This window comes from Camelus ferus, chromosome 10 (genome assembly GCF_009834535.1).
Source record: "Camelus ferus isolate YT-003-E chromosome 10, BCGSAC_Cfer_1.0, whole genome shotgun sequence".
In the NCBI taxonomy this organism is placed as follows: domain Eukaryota; kingdom Metazoa; phylum Chordata; class Mammalia; order Artiodactyla; family Camelidae; genus Camelus; species Camelus ferus.
The window spans coordinates 22,876,218-22,898,759 of record NC_045705.1 but is presented as its reverse complement, the minus strand read 5'-3'; the positions used below and the strand labels follow the sequence as shown (position 1 = coordinate 22,898,759).

The following is a 22,542-nucleotide window of genomic DNA, read 5'->3' as shown; positions in this document are numbered from 1 at the left end:
GGGAGGGCGAGGGCCCGAAACTCAGAATCAGTTTGGGAGGTGGTGGCTCCCCCTTCGGGGGCAGCTTTAGAGGCAGCCCTGAAACGCAAGGGAAGAACTTGGCGATGTGTGTGTGCACTGCCGCAATGTCACTGAGCGGGGGTGACAGTGTCCAGAGCAACAAGAGCAGCCCGAGCACGATGCAGAGACCGCCACAGCCCGGCTGGAGCACTGAGGACGTGCAATGGTGCAGAACGTGCCCAGGCAGGCAGGATGAGCCACGTCACGGGAGGGCCCTGGAAGGCCAGGTGGGACCATCTGCGACCCCTCAGACAAGACTTGGGGCAGTGGGGGCAGGTAGCTCTGCAGATCGAAGGGCAGGGTGGAGGCTGTGCTTCAGGAAGAGTTACCTGGCAGGAGCGGGCAGGGTTGGAGCCTGAGGGGCCAGAGTGGGGAGAGCCAGGAAGAAGGCTCATGCATGATTTTCTGAAGTAAGTATGGATTACATGTGGAAAAAATCAGCACCAACATCAGAGCCGAGGTGAGCAGGGCAGGAACTAGAGCTGTGGTGGTGACGAGGGAAAGGTGAGGAAGAGGGTGGGCTGGGGACACCAGCCTGACACCACAGGAGCCAGCAAGTAAGGCTTCCAGGGAGGGGGCGGGGCAGGGAGGGGTCCAGATGATGAGGCAGAGGGAGACAGTGGGAGGGGCTGCGGCTGGGGGGCAGAAGCAGCAGCTCGCCTCCGGCCACACGGAGTCTGAGATGCACCCCTCCACAGATGGATATGCAATTTTGAAGCTGGGGAAAGACATATGGCTAAAGATAGAAATTTGTGTATTTTCAAAGAATACTGAGGGGAGCGTAAGGAGATGTTCACAGCACAATATTTGGTGACGACAGCAGAATACAAACAGTATCATTATATGCAATTTTCTCCTTTTTTCAACAAAATGGGGTTACACCACATACATCCACACATGTATAAAAACCAAGAGATCTAGACATCAAAATATTGATAATAGTAGAAGGATGACTAGCGATTTTTAAAGCTTCTTTTTTATCCATATGTATTTTTCCCCCAATTTCATTTCACGTGCACGCATCTTTCATAATGAGAAAAAAAGCTTCTGGGATATGAAGACCGTGGAGTCACCTGGGCCTTGGTAGTGGCTGGGGCCCTCTGAGTGAACATGACCTCTGTGAAGATGAAGAGGGGGTCAGGACCAAGTCGCTGTCCTGTGCACCTGTGTGTGGGGTGGCGGGGTGCGGTGTAACAAGAAGGGTCACAGAATGACAATAAACTAAGAGCCAGCACACATGCATTGAAGAGCTTCAAGCCGCTACTCTGAGCGTCTCACATAACTGAACTAACGACATCCTCTCAACCCAGCGGGGTAGGACCGTGACCGTCACTGCCACTTTACAGATGGGGAAGCTAAAGCACTGAGAGGCTACATAAGCCACCTGATGTCACAGAGGCGGCCAAGCTGGGACTAGAATACAGGTGTCGGCCTCTAGAAGTCAAGCACCTTTCTCACGGGCCCCACCGCATCCCAAGAAGGGAGGCAACTGTAGGATGGGCCGGAAAGGAGGGAGAAGAACAGGAACGCGCAAGGAACTGAAGGCCAGGGAGAAGAGCCAGAGGAGGAGGCGTGTGTACCAGCGACACCCCCGCTCCGAGGCCCTCCTCCCTCCCGGCTTCACAGGGACCATGCCGGTCCAGAAGTCTACAGTGTGGCCGGCCGGGGCAGGGACCGGGGCAAGTCTGCCTCCCTCGGTCCCCGGGAAGCCTCCGCTCAGGTATCGGCCTCTCCTCCTGCTCAGGCGTCTGCATCACGAGCTAGATGAAAGACCTCAGCAGGGCAGAGGAGGGGAGGGCGGTGCGTTCTAGTCAAAGCCCCTTCTCCTTTTCAGCCACCCTCCTCCTGCAAGTGCACAGGTCTCTTGGCCTTCCAGTTGCCCGCCCCACTGTGCCTGTCACTGCCTTCCACAGCTCCCCCATCCCTGAGACCCCGAAGACCCCCTAACGCATCCCTCTGTCAGCAGGGCATGCTGCGGGGAGAAGTGGAAAGGGCCTGACTGCGTGGGTGCCCTCCACACTCAGACAGGATCATGGGGGAAGACCCAGTCTCCGAAGGGCAGGAAGACAGCGCTCGCAGCTCACAGACTGGCCTTGGGGACACGGCCTGTGCTGCTCTGGTTCACTGTCGCCTCTTCCCCTGGATCTGGAGGCCCTGATACAAGCAGTCATCGCTCCCAGAGTTCGTGCTCCTAGACGGGCATTGTATTGAGAGTGCCGTGTCTGTCCAGCTGTCCCCATCACTGGGCGGTTTACATGTCCATATATGCACGTATGTACATGCATATGTGGGTATATGTGCATACGTGTCCATGTGTGTCTATACGTGTGTGTGCGTATATATGTATGTACAATGACAAGAGAGTGAAATCCTAACCCTTAGGACTAAGTCTCCAAGACTACTGGCTTGCAGCCCCAAGGGAACTGTTTGAAGGTAACAGCAATTATTTCTCAAAATCAAATAATAATACATAGAATTTAGAGTTTACTGAGTGTGTTCCCATCCACTGTCTCACTGCTGAGTCCCAACCTCCCTCTGAAACACTAGGATGGCTCTCATTCTCCCCATTGTTCAGGTGAAGAAGACTGAGGCTTGGCCCCGTCCTCTGAGAATCTAAATGACAACGCCCAGACCTTCACCGCTACCTGCTACTGAGTCTCAGGGTGCTGCTGCGGCCCTTGGAGGACATGCCCCTGAGCCAGCCCGCTCTCTGAGGTTAGGGAATAGCACACGCGGCCTCCAGCAGGTGCCAGACAAGGCGCTGGGTCATCAGCCCCTCTCTTTGGGGAAGAATAGGGTACAAAACGCAAGGGAGCCACCAAGACAGAAGGATCTACGCCAGGCGTTGGCAGAGGTCCTCTCTGAAGCATGGGTACCTGGATGCTCCAAGCCGCGTGTTTCTAATAATGTTCCCACATTTTTACAATAACCATGTATTACTTTTATGATCACAGAAATCAATAACTGTAAAGCAGAAGCAGCGGAAGAGTTCAAAGCAGCACAGATCCCCATTAAAGAACCATCCTTTAAAAAGATGCCCTTGAAGACAATTCACTTCTCTCCCGCTGCTGTTAAAAGCAAGCACTCTAGGTGGGCAGTTGCAAAACCCAGGTTGTGGCCTGAACCCTACAACCAGCCTGGCAGGTGACTGGGCCAGACTGTTTGGTGAGCATTTACTACGTGCAGATCCAGGAAGAGGAAAGAACTAGAACAAAGGCTGCGTCCAGGACGTGGAGGAAGGCGAGGGCCTGGGGGATAGACGTGCATGGTGGACACACGCAGCATCTCTGGAGAAAAGGAGAATTTGTTTGATGATTTCCATAGTTCCCAGCCCAGTAGAAGGAGCGAGCAAGGTGTCTCAGATGGGTGCCTGGACGGTCCATCTCTCTCACACCGTTAGTCCAGCAGCCCAAAGTCCCTGGAGGCTCAACAAGCAGCCAACTGACAAGAGAGGCCACTTGGGCTGCTGATGAGAACTGGAGCCCGAGTGAGGGCGGCCAGCCTGGAGGAGGGGGTCCCCATGACAGCTGCCCCTTCTTTCAACAAATACACCTTAAGCTTTGTGCAAGATGCTGTGCTCGCTGCTGAGAGCAAGAGAAACACAAATCTGACGTGGGACCTGCCCAAGGGCTGGAGGGGTGTGTGTGTGTGTATGTGTGTGTGTCTGTGTGTGTGTGTAGACAACGGCATGTAGGGTCTTAGGAGCAATCACTAACTGAGCACCTACTCAGTAACGCAGCAAAAAATGGGTTGCTTCACTGACACGATCTCCTCCTGATCATTTTGCAAAAAAGGAACCTGAAATTGAGATGCTAAATCATTCTACTATCATGGTTAGTGCTGAAAAGTGGGATTCAAGCCCCGGGCTGACAGCAGAGCCCCTGACCGCTGGGAGGCCCGACCACAAATCGTTGTTAAAACGAGCTCAACGTGGCGAATGTCAGGGCTGCAGACAGAGCGCTCTGGGGATTCAGAGGAGGAGGAGTCGCGGAGAGAGGGCGCTCCAGGTGGGCCTGCCCCTTTGGGAGGGGACTGACAGATCGAGCCCCCCACCGACCGTGCGCTCACTCCCTCCCTTGGAGAAGAGGGCTGTGCTGGGCCTGGGATGCAACGTGGGCCACGTGCAAGGGGGAGACCAAGAGACAATCAGGCTGCGACCACACCACAGGGCAAGGGCCAGGACATGGCTGGGGGGTCCAGAGAAAGAAGGGAAGGGGAGGCACGAACAGCTCCTCCTCTGGAGTGATGCCATGGGCCCAGAAAATAGCGGGGGGCAGCTCTGCCTGGGCCCTGCCCTGAAACAGGGCAGCTTCTTCCTCCACTGTGCTCAGCCTTCTGTGGCTCAGAGATGTTCAGTAACTTACTCCAGGTCACACAGCTGAAGCCCAGCGCTTGCGGTTTCCAGGGCCCGCCTGGCTGCCTCTGCCTCTCTCTTTAGGGCTGCCGATGACTGGAAGAGGCCTCCCACTCTCCCTTCTGCTTTCTGGGCAGAACGTTTTGGCTCCCAAGACTGGGTGCGGGCACAGCCAGGACCACAGGGGCCGCTGGGCTGCAAGAGTCCCCCGGGCAGACAGTGTTCCCTCGCGAAGCTCCCATTGGATGCCAGAGCCAACCCCCAGACAAGTATGCTGGCTACATCCCCAGTGAGGTCAGCCCCTTGGGGGCCCTTGGGAGGCCTTAAAACTGAGTATGAGGCCTAGAGCTGACAGTCTGCTCCCACACCCTTGCTGCCTGCTCTCTTCTCTTCTTCTCTTTTCAAAATTTGCATCAGGGAACGTGAGGCCCCGCCACTTTGAGAAGGAAATCTCCATTAAGGGACTGATTAAGTTGTGGATGCCCATCGCAAGGGTGCCCTTTGAGCAGGGAGAGGGGCTGGGCCGGGCCACCTCCTGCACCTACCTCCCAGCCTCCCCCTGCCTGTCACATGGGGTGGGGTGAGGGGAGCCTTATTTCTCCCTCCCTCACTCCCCAGGCGCCCTGCAGAGCCCCGGCATTCATCCCTGGCTCCGCTCCAGAGCAGCCCTGGCAGCTCCTTTCAAGCCCCCAGAGAGAAGCAAAGCCTGGGGGAGGCGAGCCTTTGTGGGGACTCAGTTCCCAGGCCTTTGATCTCTCAGGCTTGCCGGTGGAGTGATCCCCTAAGGCGGGCATTGTGACCCCTGCACCCCACGTCCACAGGTGGGCATCCCTCTCCAGGCCCCGCACCCAAAAGCCATGAGGAGGAGAAGTTACTGTATCTTGGGGGAAAGGGCCCTCCCCCTGGAGGCACAATGGAGAGAGATGTGTGGGAGGCCAGGGCTTCTGTGGGGGAGAAACCCAGCGCTACCAGAGCCAAGGCAGCAGCTGGAAACCTGGGAAACTAGAAAGGTGGAACGTGGTCTGGCCTCTGACAAATCGGCCTTTTGTTTGTTTTTTAAGATTTCATTATCCTCCTCCGCACTCCCACACTCCCTCTGCCCTAGAAAAGTGACAGCTTTGGAGGGGAGGACACACATGTACGCACACACACTCCATCATGGACTTGAAATCATCTTTTCTCTCTGAAGCAAGCCTTGCACACCCATGGGGTGAGGCCTAACTCCTCAGACCCGTGGGCCTGGCCGGCAGGAAGAGGGCCTGTCCCCTGAGTCCTGGGACTGACATGCTTGGGCACGTGGGTCAGTGAGGAGCCCCTAGTAAACCACCTCTCTGGCTCTGGTCCCCTACCCCATGTGACACCAGGACAGTTCTTAACAGCGTTGTGTCTGAGGTCACAACAGCACAGCCCCCCACCGCCGCCCTAGGAGTCAGGCCAAGTGCTTGCTCGGAGCCCAGAAGGTGATGGACACTTCACAAGGGGTGGCTTTTGAGTGATGGTCCCAGCTTCTCTGGACCTCTCCACCCCAGTCAGGCCCGGAGGGGCCGCGGCAAAGCCCTCCCATGGGTCCAGGGGTTTCTCACATCCATTGTGTCTCCTCAGTCTTGACATGAGCTGGTTGTCACAGAGCTCCTCTCCCACAGGCAGGAGGAATGTTACTGCCTCCATTTGACTTGGCGGGGGCAGGGGGGGAGACTGAGGCCCATAAAGTCCTCCCTTTATCTGGAAAGGGGTACCCTCAAGAAGGCAGGCACTATTGTGGCCATTTTAGCTTTTCGGCGTCCAGAGGCTTGGGATGACATGTCGGCCTTGGACCCCTCTTGGGGGTTAAGGTGCGATAGAGAAGGACCAGCCCCTCTGCTGTCCTCAGCAAAATCACAGTCACCGCCTAGGAGTTGACAGGGGCAGGTGGGGGAGGGGGAGGAGTGTGGGACAGCCGGTAAAGTGCGAACAACTCGGGGCTTTAAGGCCTGGCTCCCATAGCCAAGCGACTCTAGGTGGGCATCTGCCTCACCTGTGAGTGGGAACATGGTACCCGGCCCACCCTGCACAGTGCCCAGGACAGGGTCCATATCTAGTGGCTTCCGCTGCCGTCAGCCACTCTGCAACTCTACAGCTCCCTCAGTTCCTCAAACGTTACACCCTCCTGCTTCCTGCCCCTCCACCTCAAAAGTCCCTCCCAAAGATCCTTCCCTTTGCCTGGGACAGTCTTCCCTCCTCATTTACTCAGCTAACTTGTATTCATCCTCCAGGTCCCATTACAGATGTCACTTCCTCCAGGGAGTCTTCCCTGATTTCCCAGTCCAGGTGCAGTCCCCCTGCCATGGACCCTGTACTTCCCCGCTCAGAGCACCTGTAAACTGATGAGTCATTGTCTATTGTTTGTGACGGCCTCACTGGACCATGCGTGCCAGGGGGCAGGAATGGGTCGGTTTTATCTCCGATGTACCTGCAGCACCTCACAAGGTGCCTGGGACAAGGTCTCAGTACTCATTTGCTGAAATAATTATGTAACTTTTTAAAAAATCAGAAGAGGGTCATTTCCTCTCCTCTCTGCCCCTACTGTGACAACGCCCGAGGTGAGGATTGTCTTAGTACAGGAATAAAACCTCAGGCCTTTGCTGTATAATTTGATGAAAGTATGTATCAGTCTTACTATAGCTGAAAAGTTGAAGGTAGCCCCTCTTAGAGTGAGTCCTCACTGAACAAACTTCAGAATCCACTCTCGTTCCCAGCTCCAGGCCCAGCGGATGGTGGCGTCCCTGCCAAGGCCTGGCTAACCTGCTGGCGTCCAGATATCTGCCTGGATCCCCCAGCCCCAAACTCGAGGGCCAGTCAGCCCAGCTGAAGCAGGAAGGTGGCACCCAGCTCACGGTCGGGGAGGGCAGGGGACTGTTTTCCTTCAGCTGTCATAGCTACGCCGCCTTGTGTTAGCTCCCGCGGGGAGGGAGGGATGGAGAGAGGGTGGAGGACCTGGCAGGCAGCAGGCTGGGGCCAGCACCCTCTGATCTGTGTGGCGGCTGTGGTTAAGCTGGTGTCTCCAGAGAAACGCGAAGGAGCCCTGAAAACTGCGGCTGGCCCTGCCTTTTTCTGCAGCAGTGAGGCCCAGGGAGGGGCGGGCACCTCGCTGGAGTCTGCTCCTCTCCCCTTTCCTTTGAAGCTCAGACATGTCTTCATTCATGCAAGAAAGGGGGGAAAGGGACACAAATTCACTGAATCCCTTTCTCTGTGGGTGCTGGTCACCCTGGCCTCAGGTGCAGACATCACCCATCCGTCTCACAAGTATTTTTGAGCTCCCACTGTATACCAGGCATGATTCCGGCTGCTGGAGATGGAACAACAAAGAGAAACTTCCTGCATTTGTGGGGCTGACATTTCAGAGGGTAACCGAGGGACATCTTTTATGATATTGTATAGCTATTTCCCCATCTAGACCGTGGTCTCACTGAGAGAAGGAACACATTCAGTTCATCTCCAGATCCTCCAGGGTGACCAGTACACAGCCTGAATGTGAGCTCTACAGCCACTGCAAAAGGCCCCAGTCGGATTTGTCCCCCAGTCCGAGAGCCCCTGTCCTTGGTGTGAAAGCCCTGGCAGTACCGACAGAAGCCGAGCGGGGAGCCGGCAGCTCAGTCTCCAGCCATGCAAACAATGAGCTGGCTTCACATTTCGAGCTGCTGTCATAGGGAAATTCATCACACGTGGTTTTTCCACTCATGGGGATGGGGGGTGGGGTGCAGGAAGGTACAGTTTCTGGTATCAGAAACAGGAAAATTCACATCACAGGCACAGGAAAAGATCAAAGCCACTGATCAAAGATGCGGATCAGACAAGCACCACCACAGAGGTACATAGGTATCGGCCCCTGGGGAGGAATTGCCAAGCAGGGAGGTTACCACGACACAGGCCAGCGGGAGACGTGAACCATGAACAGGCAGAGGTGTGCACGACCCACGTGGGAAACAAAGGCACTTCATCGGGACCCAGTAAAACACGGCCGGTACCATTATCACCAAGGCTCCCGGCGAGCCATGCCCTTACCCAGCGTGTACGTGGGGCCTGAGACACCGCGGTCCTCGCTGACGCCCAGGAAAGGAGAAACCACCTGCTTCACCAGCTCCTCCAGCTGCAGATAACCTTCACTTGGGCCTGTGGGCTCATGAACGCTCTGGAAATAAACAATCAAGAGAGACAAAGGTCGGTCCAAGTCATCATGGCCAGCCGATCCTGACTGCCCTCCTGCTACATTCAAGTCAGTGACATGGAGGGCTGCACCCTCGTGGCCGGAACCAAGGAAACCCAGGCCTGAAGCCCCAGGAACCTGTCGGGAGCAGCAGTGATCAGAACCGTACATGGAGAATACCATGGCCTCTCTGACGCAAGGGCAGTGGGACTGTCCCCACCCCAGTCCCGGGTTGAGGTCTGACCATCCCACCCTCACCATCCCAGTGACTCCTCCACACCTTTCACACAGCACATTATGTAAGCACTTTATACGTTTCAGAGCACAGAGGCCTCCCAAAACCCCAGAAGAGAGGCACCCTCATCATCCCCTTCCACGACACGGAAAGTAAGACCCCGAGAGCGTAAGTAACTTGCCCAGGAAAACACAGCTGGCAAGTGGCAAAACCCTGGGACTGGAACACAAGCTTTCTGGCTCCGAGCCCATCTTACAGTCGCTTGTTAATAGGCTAGAAAGGAAAGGGGGTCTGAATACGGAAAAGTCCAAAACAGTAGAAGAAAGGGAGCATTATTGTGGAACTAGACACACATTTAGCACCAAGATGAAGAGTCGGTTCAAAACCCCAGCATGACAAGAGTCCTCGGGGCTGAGAATGGCCAGGAAGTCACCAAGGTTTTCCAGAAAACCAGCAGACTCCAAAGGAATTTAGTTTCTCACGGCAAAGAACTGGAAGCTCTCATCCTCCTGCATTGAGGGGATGCCAGGGAGCAGAGACAAGACTCCGCAGGGGGCTGTGCTCGGCCCAGCCGGTTGTCCCCTCAAATCCTCAAAACAGAATAGATTTTAAATCACCCCCACTTGAAAAGTGAAAACTCTCTCCTGCATTGCAGTTTTAGAGATGGGACCATGAAGTGGGAAGGGCCAGCCCAGCAGGTTGGAGACCCCTGGCCAAGGGTAAAGCTCCCAAAGAAACCGGCTCCATCACACTGAGACGGGAGGTGGCGGGGGCAGTGGGACGGAGGGGGCGGCTTCAGGAAACACTGTGGAGGCTGAGGATGGGGCTACGGTGCAGAAGACCTGGAGGTTAGGACTCGGAAAGTGTCAGAAGAGAAGAGATACAGAGAAAATGTGAGTGGGGCTGCCTGGCGCTTGAAGAGGGTGATGACGGGGAGACGGTTTGATGGTTTTTCATGCTCCCAGGTTTCCGATACAGCTCAGCAGGAGCTGATGCACTGGAAAGGCTTGCCGTGGAAATAAGGTGCTTTATTTAGGAGTCTGGGATTAATAGATCCACATTACTGTATAAAAAATAAACAACAAGGACCTAGTGTAGAGCACAGGGAACTATATTCAATATCTTGTAATAACCTATAAAGGAAAGGAATTGGAAAAGAATATATATATGTGTATGTATATGTATAGCTGAACTGCTTTGCTGTACACCTGAAACTAACATTGCAAATCAACTACCTGTCAGTAAAAAATGAAATTAAAAAAATAATGGTAAAATAATTTTTAAAAAATGCTTCACTTAGGAAGGTTCACACAAATTTGCCCAAAGGGAAGGGAATCCTCAAGGCTCTACAGGGAGCAGGGTGGTTACTCATGTTCCCAGGGACACACCCCAGGCTTCAAAAGCAGAGCAGTTTCAGCCCCAAAACCACCAGGGTTGGGTTGCAGAGCCGAGGAAACTTTCTCTGTCTCATTTTTTTTATGCCTGGATATTTTCCATCTGACTACTCCTCTCAAGCCTTGCCCCGCCTACAATCCCTCAGTGCTAAACAGGAAGGGAGCCAGAGCGAGGAGCGAGGCAAGAGGTGGGAAGAAAATGGCCTATGAACACGTGATTCAGAGCTGACGGTCCTCTCCCAGGGTAGCTGCTGAGAACTGAGCTCGCACACCCGGTAGCCGGGATAGGCTGAGTGGGAAGGTAAAGAGAGCAACAGCCCGGGAATGGGTGGCAAAAGCCAGCTCTCTTACAAATCATTATGTGACCTTGAGCCAGTTTGCCCACCTCTCTGAACCTCCATCTCATCTGTGAAACAGGAAAACAGGGACTGTTTCCTTGCCTGACTTCCCGGATGTTCGTCACGGCCACGGAGTTTCTCTGACTGTTCCTCCCTCTGCCAAGAGAAGGGACCCCAAGTGAGGGTCACCACCATGGGATCTGGGGCCAGAGACCTGGGGTCAGTTCTCCTCAGGCTCTTATTAACCAGGGCCATCGTTCACTGAACAAGTGTTTAATTAACACCTACTATATGCCAGAGACTGCACTGGGTGCCTTGACCTGTCGAAGTCATGGGCGCTGGGAGACAATGTTCCAAGCAGAGGAACAGTGAGTACAAAGATCAGCTGCAATTTGCAAATATTAGCCACCATATGTAAAAATAGATTAAAAAAACAAATTTCTTCTGTATAGCACAGGGAGCTATATTCAATATCTTGTAATAACCTTTAATGAAAAAGAATATGAAAACTACTATATGTATGTATATGCATGACTGGGACATTGTTCTATATGCCAGAAATTGATGCTTTGTAACGGACTATACATCAGTAGGAAAAAAAAAAAGATCAGCTGCAGCAGAGAGAGGTGATGAAGGCCAGTGTGGCCGGAGGGCCGAGCAGCAGGAGTTGAGTTCCAGGTGAGGCTGGAGATGTGGGAGGGGCCAGAGGCCAGGAACAGACTTGGGCTGTCCTCCTGAGACCAGTGGGGACCACTGAGGAGTTTGAAGCTGCCCCATGGAGAGCCCACTGGTGGGGGCCAGGGCGATGCAGGAAGATTCTCGCAGGCAAGCAGCGGAACCTGTCTTTAGGGAATTCAGGGGGACGATGACAGCTTTTGTGAATGGTCATTGGGTGTCTAGCATGGGGCCTGGAATGTTGGGACGTGGTGAATGTGTTTCATGATCACAGAGTCAGGCCCCTCCTGGTCAACTGTCCACAGGGGAGAGCCTCACCTCAACTCTCCTTCCGATAAAACAAACCAAACCACAGCAACAACGAAGGATTCGCCTCCCATCCCCAGACTATAAATGAAAATGGGAGACTGGAAGACCGGCTCTCTTTTCCCAGTCTTCCTCTCTGAAGCCCAAAGAGATCCTTTTCCTTTTTAAATTTTTTTGGGGGGAGGTAATTAGATTGATTAATTAATTAATTCATTTAATGGAGGTACTGGGGATTGAACCCAGGATGTCATGCATGCAAAGCACACACTCTACCACTGAACTCTACCCTCCCCACCACAAAGGGCTCTTTTCTAGACTCCTTATTCAGGATCCAAGCTCTATTTTTTGTTTCTCAGACCTGAGCTCTGCACACATAATTTCTCTCCCCATTCCTTCTCCTTCCTTTCCATAAAAACACTTGACCTGACATTCCAGCCAGTTTACACCCCCTCTCGTCCTGCTAGGCAACTCCTCCTCCTCTCTGATTTCAGGAAAGGGGGAGAAGCCCAGAAGGACAGCTGAGCTAGGGAACCAGGAGAGAATGGCAGCTGGGGGCGGGGCGGGTGGGCAGGGAGAGATCGGAGGTCCCATGCCCGACATTCCACCCCTGCTGAGAGGGCAGCCGGGGGTCCTCACCAGCTTGCTCAAAGGTGAAACTGTCTTCCCTGAGGACAGGCTCAGAGCTGACGCTGCAGCATCTGAACTTGGTCCAGAGGTCAGAGAGGCTTAGCGGCCACGTTTTGGGAGTGTCCCTAGGCAAACAAGCCTTATTACTTGGAATTGTGCACCTTTATCCATGGATCTGGGCTCGCTGAGGCCATGTTTATCCTACTTGCTCCTTCCTACTCAAGGTCACAGCCGATTGGGCAAAGGGAGTCGTGTAGCACGAGCTGGACCGATCCAAGTCTTCCCCTGAGTGTACACAGTTTGGAATCTTACTACCTCGTGCTGAGGGACCTCAGGCAGGCACATAAACTTCCTGGGTCTCAGTTTCCTCGTCTATAAGATGGCAATGACAACAGGGCCCAACTCATGAGGTTTAGATTATTTGATTCAGAAAGCAACTCACTTTTAAATTCTGACATTGACCCGGGCCGGGCACGTAGCCAGGAACCGGAAAAAGTCAGCCCACCTTCCTAACGTTGATTTCAAATTGGGATTGAGAGACGCTAGGCGACCATCTGGGTCGTCCCCTGGTGGCAGTACACAAGCTGTGGGATTCCAGGTTTCATCACGTACAAAGCAAGGTACTGAATGCAACTGCAGAGAGAGGGGCGGGGGGAGGAAGGAACAGAAACCAAGCCCCAGAAGGACTAGGCAGGGCTGGGAGAGGCAGCGTCAGAGAGAAACCAAGTAGACCGGATACAAGTGGAGACCAGTCAGTGGAGAGAGGCTGGCAGCTTTGTGGCCCGACGCGGTCTTACTCGTGGCTGTAGCCCCTGAGGACCTTTCCCATGAGCTCCTGTTCTGGCTCAAGCTGGGCTGCAGTGGGATCTGGTTGCGACTTACAATGAGGCTCCTTGACTTGACAGGGGGCGGGAGAAGGATGTCCGCTCCCTGAAGGACAGGTGGCGCTTTTCTTGCTCCCCACCAACCACCCCACCACCACGGGGAACCCAGTAGCCAGCACAGCACCAGGGACCTGGACGGTGCTTGGTGGATGCACAGCAAAGGGACAAGTGAGCTGGACCGTCAATGACAACACTACAGAAGACTAAACTGGACTCTGGTCACTTGGTCCCCTCCCCCTTGTCCCTCAGCGGCCTCTTCACTCTTCCTCACCTGCAGGACCAGCAACATCTGGATGATGGATGAGGGCGGCTGGGGCTGGGCCAGCAGCAGCAAGTCGTCCAGCTTCACCTTCAGCAGGACCAGGTCGCGGAAGCCCAGCAGGGAGATCTGGCGGATGGTCAGCTCCTGGCCCTGAGGAGGAGAGAAGAGGCAGGGTTGGAGGTGAGAGCTCACAGGATCCGCCATCAACCACACGGTGGCCAGGATGACAAATGAATGGGGCGAGGACAAGGTTCCAGGGAGGCTGTCAAAGATTCGAAGACTTGGCCCCTGTTCTTCAGAATGAAAGCCTTTATTTAAGGTAAGGTGTGACTCCCTAATTCAAAAAGATAAATGTACCCCAGTGCTCACAGCAGCATTAATGACAATAATCAAGACATGGAAGGGTCCATCAACAGATAAGTGAGTGGATAGAGAAGATATACATGGAATATTACTCAGCCATAAGAAAGATTGAAACTCTGCCATTTGCAACAACATGGATGGATCTAGAGGGTATTAAGCTAAGTGAAATAAGTCAGACAGAAAAGGGCACATGCTGTAGGTTATCACTTCCATGTGGAATCTAAAAAATAATACAAACAAATGAATATAACAAAACAGATATAGAGAACAGACTAGTGGTTACCTGTGGGCAGAGGGAAGGGTGCAGGAGCAACATAGGGGTAGGGGATTAAGAGATAAAAACTACTACGTATAAAATGAATAAGCTACAAGGCCATATTGTACAGCACAGGGAACATAGCTGGTACTTTGTAATAACCTTAAATAGAGTACAACCTATGAACATACTGAATCACTATGTTGTACACCTGAAACTAACATAATATTGTAAAGCGATTATAATTCCATAAAAAAAAAAGATAAGGTGTGACTCAACCTGCCGAAATGACTCAAAGGTGATAGCAGCCTGGCAGAGCGGGGGCCACGCTGTGCTGTGAGTGGTCAGGAAGGAGGAAGAGAGGGGAAGGAGGGGAGAAACGAGAGAAAAGGCCAACAGCACCTCCCTACATCCAAGGCTGCCTCCTCAGCGTCACCTGTGAAATTCCCGAGCACCTATTGCACGCCCGGCAAAGAAGGAGACACGGCACCTGTTAGACTCGGACGCAAACGCAAGTAACTTAGGAAGAAACATCACTGGGAAAGTAGAGGAAAGGGATCTGTTCAGCCATGTAGGGTGGGGGCCGAGGATGAAAACAGTAACTAATCTTCATTAAGAGCCGACCCTTACTAAGCCGTGACCACGTGCCAGGCGTGATTCTAAACTTCCTGGGTGTAAGTAACACGTTTCATCCCCATGCCCATCCATGGAGACACACACTATGGCAAAACCCGCTCCACAGATGAAAAACCCTACAGCCCAGAGTGACAGGAATTGACCCAAGGTAGAGATGGATTTCAAACCGGCACTGTTGGATTTTAAGGCTCCTAAAGTTTCCCAAAACAGAAAGGGGACAGGGGGCTCACTTCCCAGACTCTCCTTTGCACATGTATACACAGCACTCCCCAAATCCTGGCTGCTCTTGGTAGACATCAGCTATCATTAGGGTGTCCTCCCAAAAAGGTACCTCCCATGCCTCCAGCTGGCTAAGGTTTAAGGAAGTTCTGCATTTCCTGTAACTCCTTAGGGTTTTACAGCAACTCCAGAAAGGGTGGTTCTGCCATCCCCACATGCCCCCACCCTCTGGTCCTAGGAGACACATTCCACCCACGCCTTATAGGCTCCATTTAACACTCTTACCTGATGCCTGTCCCAACCATCTCCAACGGCAGTGGTCCCCCCACTCATCACTTTTCCAAGTTTTGATTTTTTTTAACACCACATCCCAGCACTCGGCACTGACTTCCTCTCTCATACCTATCTGTGCCCTCACTTCATCTCCAGGACACCTTTCCTGTACAGGATAGAAAAAGAAGGCAGAGTTCCACACCCCAGAGCACAGCGGGCACTGAAACACATCTGTCCAAAGAGGAAGCAGGTCTCACGCAGACACTTACACAGGCAGTTGTGAGAAGGTCCTAGCTGGACTTGAGAGAGACCTCTGGGGATGTTACTATCAGGAGTGGGAACACCCAATTCAGGGGTTCTCACAGTAGGATGTCTGGGTCAGCAGGAGCACTTGGGGAGTTGTGGGGGAGGGGTGGACAGAGGCAATACCGGCTGTGGTCAGATCTGACCATTTTCCAACTGCATCACACTCAAAACTGTACAACTGAGCTCCTGCCTGGATCTGAGGCTAAGAGGGCCCCTCTTGGGCCTCCAATGATCGTACAGGGGCCATGCCCACCCAGATCCCTCACTCTGCATTCTAAACCCAGCTGGGTACCCGCACCTTGGAATTCCCCGCCCAAATGGTCTTAAGCGGGACCTGGGACTACACACCCTCTCCAGGAGGGTGGCCAAATAAAGCAGAGGATGTCCAGTTGAATTTGAATAGTTTTCTTAGTATAAGTGTGTCTTATACACATCTTGCATCCTTCATTGTAAACTTGATGTAACTCAGCATCCTGTATTTTGATTGGCTAAATCTGGCGGCCCTACCTCCCAGGTGTGTCTTCTCAAGACCCACTGCTGGCCAAGGAGTGGGCACTGCATGGAAGGGAGAAGTCTGCAGGCACAGGGGGTGAATCGTCCACAGAAACACTATAAATCCTCTCGCAGGGTGCAGGATGGAGCTGAAGTTGGGATGAAAAGAGCAGTGGGCTGCAGGCCTGAAGCTTCTCCTGGAATTGTTAGGGGCAGGACTGAAGTGGCAAATGGACTCGGTGGGCATAACTTCCCAATTGAAACACATTTGACATGTATTTAAAAGCATTCTGAATTCCTTTAAAATACGATTCAGAGCAAAAAAAAAAAAAAAAAGGACATGGGCCCTTACGTGTGGTACAAGGTACCTTTGTGAATGGCTGTGTTATTGCTGTGCCCCGTGCCTGCACGTCAACAAACCTGGTTACTGTGAAGCCTCCACCTCAGGGGAGGAAGGGGGCAGTGAGCTCCTGGCAGTGGAAGCAGATGACAGAGATGTATGTTTTGGAGAAGAATATCTACTGGTCAATCTGCCTCAGGGGGTGTCCATTCTGGCCTGGCACTGGCCAGTCTTGCCGCAGGAGGGTAGACGGAAACCAACACACGTGGTGGGATGAGCTAAGGTCGCAGGAGAAGGATCATAAGAAGTGCTATTTACTCGATTTCGCACTTTGCAACAGAAGAAATGGAGCTGTGCTCAGAGAGGTGAAGTGAGTTTGCCCAAACCCAGCTACTGAGTCTGAGTCTAGCGTTCTTTTGGCTACATCTCGTCTTCAAGAAAGAAAAGGGCAAGAAAAAGTCTCCTTTCCCCATCTTCCCTACTTCTGAAGAGTAAGAAGAAACAAGCCACTCCAAGAATACACAGACATACTCAAAACCAAGAGGGTGGACAAGCACCCACGAATTACTAGTTACGCAGGCACTGTTCCTTGCTTGAGGTTATATGCTAAATATAGAACAGAGAGCCCTGCAAAGATGTCCGAGGTCCTCGGCCCAGTCTCCTGGCTCTCTCCCATTCATTGGCAGGTCCCAGACCGGCAAGAGGTCATTCCCCAGTGAGACTGACCTGAACCGGATAGAATATTGCCTGCAGGGTGGGGAGAGTCTCAGTGAAGAAGTGGTCCCAGACTTCAGCCAGAACCTCAATGCGATTTTCACCTACACAAGGGCGAGAAGATGGGAGGGGAGAAAGAAAGAAAAGAACTTGGTCATTACTTGCAGGAGACCCCAGGAGACAGTTCCATGTCCAGTGGAGCTTGGGGGTGGTTGGCGGCAGGGGGAAGTTCATTACCTACATTTGATCTGTAAGGTGCTACCACAGTAAACGTGGGATTGGATGGGAAGGCTCAACTGAAAATATGCAAATAGGCCTTCTCTCCTTTAATTCAGAAAAGGGAGCTGAATTTTGAGACGCACATAACTGCTATCATCACGAGATGGTTACAACACTATCAGGCACTGTGCAAGACCATCTATTTGTAAGATATCTCACGAGTAGACTCTATTACCCCACTTTACAGCTTGGACAGGCCAGCTATCCGGGCTCAGAGTCACACAGCTAGAAGGCAGAGCTGGGATTCCAGAAACCACGCTCCTGACCAATGTAATCCAGGAAGACCATATGCACAGTTATATATTATTCTGTTTTTGTAATCCCAAGAGACTGGCTTTTTAGTCTAGATTTGAGCTGTCAGTTGAGGGAGATAAAAAGAGGGCTTAGAAACTGTCACTTCCACCCACGGCTTTGCAGTAACCGGCAGGGCAACAGTCTCTGAATAGTCTCTGCAAAGCACAAGACCCACCCCCAGACACTGCTTATCCAGGCCCTGGCCAAGGGCCACCCCCAGGGTAGATGGACACGGGCCACCCAACGCCACCGGAAGGCTGTGCGAGGAACTCTGCACCTGCAGAAAAGGCAGGCACTGGCAGAGGGGAGCCTGCGCAGGGGCTGCCGTTTAATGACCTAGATAACAGAGATGCCTGGGCACCGTCTCTGCTCAGCTGAGGCTGGGAAACTGGGTCAGCCAAGATTAGACACTGAGATGCGTCTGGTAAAATGTTGCCAGTTCCAATAAACAGGTCTTGATTAATTGAGCATCGCCCATCTATTGACTTAATGGACAACAAAAGCAGTGCCTGGGAAAGAGAACAGAACAAGGCATGACGAGTAGCCAGCAGGGCCAAAGACGTGCAGATTTTGAAAGGTCAGAGTGAAATACACTGGGGGAAAATGCAAAGCCACAGCACCCTCTACTTTCCCCTGCCAAGCGCCAATTACACTCTGTTGGAGTCACTCATTTACTTCTGTCTCCTCCACTAGAATGGGAGTTGAGGGCACCAGCCCTGTCTGTCCTGCTCACCATTCTATTTTAGCACATAGTGTGGTGCCTAGTGCATCGGTAAATCAATATTTGGAAATCTTTGAATGAATGAATGGCAAGTATCAAATGTACTGTTTTTGCAGATACAAGCACTGGTGAGTGGAAGGAGGTTACCTATCAACCGAAATATGAGGCTGGACAGAGTAGGACTTAATAATTAGCTTCAGAATTTCCCTTTGCTCTTAGATAAAGAAAACCTCCACAACCTGGGCAACCTGGTGGGAGTCTGTTTCCTTCTTCTGTGTTTTCATCCTCTTCTGTCTTCCCCTCAGCCATTGGGTCCTAACTCTGTGAATTTATTTCAGCCCCTCACACTCACCATGATCCTTCATGCCACAGGGCCTTTGCACATGCCAGTCCCTTTGCCTAGATTGTTCTCTCCCTCCTCTCTTTGCCTAACCTACATTTGTTTATCTCTCTAGGTTCAACTCCAGCCTCAATTCCACAGGTGAGTCTCCATCACTGGTCAAATCCCCCTACTATGGATTGTATTCTTTGTACTTGCCCCGGTAGCAGTTTTATATTTGATGGTGGTTTGATTAGTATCTGTCCCCCCCTCACCGGGTTGTAAGCTCCACGAGGGCCTGTAGTCCTACGAAGTTTTTGTTCACCACTGTGTCCCCAGCACTAAGCAAAGTATCTGGTAAACAGCAGCTCATCAATAAATGTGTGAATCAATCACCATCCTCGTCTCAAATGTAGGCTATGCTCGTTCACTGCAAAGAGGAGTCGGGAAGTCAGGAGGACCATGTGAAACGTTAGGTCATCCTGGTACCTAAAACCAACGTGGACTCCAACTCCTGGTTAATGTATCTCAAAGGAGAAAAGGCTATTCCAGCTCATATATTGATGGCCTTTATCCTAAGCTTTCCATTACAAAGACCAGCAGAGGCCCTCCTGACCGAAAGAAAGGGAAGGAGAGTCCTGTTGGTCACTGCTGGTGCCTACCTACTCCCCTTCCCCGCCAGGATAGAACACCCATTGGCACATGAGGTAATCCTCCAACCCGGCAGCAGGAAGGTGCCTCTCCGGGGAACCTGCGTCTAATTGCTGGCTGCAAACTTCAGAGAGTGATGGGGGTTTTGGAAAGTGTTCAGAGAAGAACATCAGAGACACAGGCTAACAAAACAGAGTAGCCCTGGGAAGAAAGGGTTAAAGGAAGGAGATGACTTCACCTCCAGGAACAGCCCACAAGTCAAGGACTTAGCTCCCTGCAAAGATGAAGGGGGTTTGGATGGAAGGTTCTAGAGGACTGCCTATAAAAATGATCCTCTAATTGCCATGGAAGTTTAGATCACCAGAGGTATACAGAAGAGGTACGAGAAGCTTCTTTAAAGCCATGGGCACTAAAGTTCTAGAAAAGATTACTGAATGTAACCAGGCATGTTCTGTCCACGAAAGAGCAACACGTGGGTGAGAGCTGCCTCTGCCCCACTGCGGACCGCAGGCAGGGCAGACGTGCACACACTACTCGGTCAGTAAAGTCTGATCAGTGATACGATGGATCCTATCCGTTGTTTCCAAACTCTATTTTATAGCAAGAGAATCCTTTGAATCCAAACAAAATCTTTCTTGGAGTTATCACACATAAATTAAAAAGTGGAGATGTTCTGGTTGAAGTTGTGAAAACCCTACAGATTCCCTACCTGCCCCCTTCACTGTGCAAAAAGGACCCTGACACCTGGACCCCAACACCTGGACCCCAGGACGGCAAGCGACCCAGAGAGAACACCTTGGAGCCGAAGCACAGAACCTTGGATGCCCTGCATTTAGCCCATCAGCTCCGTGCCCAGGTTTTCACTCTGAGTGTAGCTACACTGGGTGTCACTTGGGCAAGAGACATTCAACTTTCCCTTTTAAGGGTCTTTGAATCTCTGGGTTTGCTCAGTGTCTCTTTCATAACGCTGGTTTCCCACATTTCCAGGAGCATGGAATAACTCCCCAAGGGATTTACAAATAATGTGGGCAGAGACCAGGCAGCCACCTTCCACCCTGTGTACTCGCCTCACTCCTAAATGCAAAAAAGGCCATGAAGCCCTCGTCAAAGCAGGTCATTCAGAAACAAGACCTTGGGTTTGTGGGTATTTCTAAGGTTGAATGAGTGTCAACGTAGTTGTGTTTGAGGGACACAGGGCTGCAGATTCAGTTAACTCTCAAATACACAGAGGTCAATTTCGAACCTCTCTTTTTCCAAAGTTTTGGTGAGCACTTCCTGTGGTACCTTCCAGTGTCAGTTTCTCATTTTTCTTCCCGCTTTGTCTTTCTAGGAGACACTTCCCTGGATGCCAGTGTCTTTCCCAGGGAAGGGGGAGAAAAAAGGGATGACCTACTGCCTGATAAGTCTGAATCTAAAAGTAAACTTGACCTACAGATAGAGGCCTCTCAGCTGGAGTAGGAAGAAAGGAAGGCACAGTTTGCACACCTACCACGTGCCAGGTCTGAAACTAGGCTGGTTATGCTCTGTATGCTCCCTACAACCCCTAGTCCCATTTCATCATTTAAAAGTTATTAAAGGAAAAACCCCAAGGCTCACAGAAACCATAGTCTTGCCAAAAGTCACCCAAGAAGCAGATGACAAGCTAAGATCGGGATCCGTGTTTGTGGAGTCACGTGGTTGGCCAGTCTCGCCTTCGCCCCCATCTCCCACCTTCGTTCAGTAACTTTCTAGCCTGTCAGTCAGATTCTAAAATCCTCCAAGGCTGGGAAATTTTTCTTTGCTTATTGAATCACATCCCACAGAGTGGGCGCCTGCCCAGACTCCTGTCCCTCTAATGGGTAGACCTCCTGGCACGTCTGACTTCAAGAAATCACACAAAGGCCAGCAGGAAAGAGCCTGGCTCAGACAGGATCTGCAGGATCATTTTTCCCTCCAGAGGAGAACCACCACCAAGCATCCCATGAAACCCCCCTTTAGTGGGGTCTCCAAAGAGGCCACCCCAACTCCCCCTCCTTCCCCCAAACACAGTCTGACTTGCACGGCCGGGAGTGGCTGGCTCAGACTGCAAGGCCGCCGCCCAGCTGGACGGGCAGTGGCTGGAGCCTCCCGCGCGGGGAGCCCGCCTCCCCTGGCCGGGAGCGTTCAGCTGTCCAAACCCCCAAGGCTGAGTCGGAGGCCCCACCGTGCCAGCGCTGCCTTGTACTTGCCTTCACACAGCTGAACCTTCTCCTCCACAAACAGCAGGCCTTTCGCGAGAAGCTGGTTCTGCCAAGAGAGAACAAAGGACACAAGAGTTGGGCTACTTCACCGCGTGGCAGACCCTCAGCTGCTTCCAATGGGCGAGGGCACGGGGTTCTAGGCACATGGGTGCCAGTCACGCCTCCACGCTGAAGATGTCTTTGGTCCTCTGGGAAGGCCAAGGCTTCCGGAGGAGTCACTGAGACATCCCACAGCAAAGGGAGGAGGCGAGAGCCAAACCCAACCACCATCCCATCCCTCCAGCCACAGGTTTGGCTGAGTTCTACGGATGGACGAGGGTGGACGCCCGATGTCCTTCAGGCCCTTCCTCTGAACTCAGAAAAGGGAGCATGGAGGCAGTGGGATATTATTTAGAAATAATAGATTTTTTTATAAAAATGAGAAATTTGGGGTTTCTCACACTAGCAGGAAAGAATGCCTGAGAAATTTTAAGCAGCAGTGAGCATGTGTCCACCACGAGCGTGTGAGTGGGAGAGTCAGGGAAAGAGAGGGTAAGCTTAAGTCCCTTTGCAACTGCAACTAACAGACCGCTGAGCATTTTGCATCAATCAGAGGTTTATGTTCATCTCATCTAATTCCAACCCTCCCAATAATCCTACCAAGTTGATGCCATGACCCTGATTTTACTGATAGTCAGTAAAGAGACTTGCCTGCAGGAAAAAGAGCCAGTCTTCATGGCTCCAGACGCCATGTTCTCCCTACTCTGCTTTGCTGCCTTCCAGCAGGCCTTCCCAGACCCCTTCCTTCCCCCAAAAAGGCTACGGCTGGTCCCATATGACACGGGAAGCCTCCCTAAAGGTCACAGAATCTCAGAGAGCAAGGAGGCCTTGTCACTCACCTCACATCTTCAGATTATCAAAGGCCTATTTTCATGGGGTGGGGGATCCACAGGGGTGTTCGTCCTACCAGCCCCTAATGCATTTCTTAGTACTCTCCTTGATAAAGCCCTAAAACCCTGCTACAGTGATGCTGAGAGCTTACATGTCAGAGCGGAAAGAACCTGGACATCAGACAGGGGTTCAAGTCTCAGCTCAGCCACTTTCTAGCTGTGTGACCTTGGACTTCATCTCCTGGAGTCTTGAGTCCCTCATCTGCAACATGG

General features: G+C 52.2%; 1 protein-coding gene across 7 annotated transcripts in view; it reads right to left on the bottom strand.

Annotated features, from left to right (window-relative positions):
* PRR5L (proline rich 5 like) overlaps window positions 1-22,542 on the bottom strand; it is a 131,187-nt gene that overhangs the window by 2,837 nt on the left and 105,808 nt on the right. For 6 of the 7 annotated variants that reach the window (XM_006195033.3, XM_032488477.1, XM_032488475.1 and 3 more), the window contains exons 5-8: window positions 21,389-21,446; window positions 16,930-17,021; window positions 13,328-13,468; window positions 8,456-8,582 (exon numbers count right to left, since the gene is read on the bottom strand). In XM_006195033.3, the coding sequence (XP_006195095.2) occupies window positions 8,456-8,582; window positions 13,328-13,468; window positions 16,930-17,021; window positions 21,389-21,446 (418 nt within the window). The remainder of the gene's footprint in view (window positions 1-8,455; window positions 8,583-13,327; window positions 13,469-16,929; window positions 17,022-21,388; window positions 21,447-22,542) is intronic. The other variant, XM_032488479.1, reaches the window with a different exon arrangement.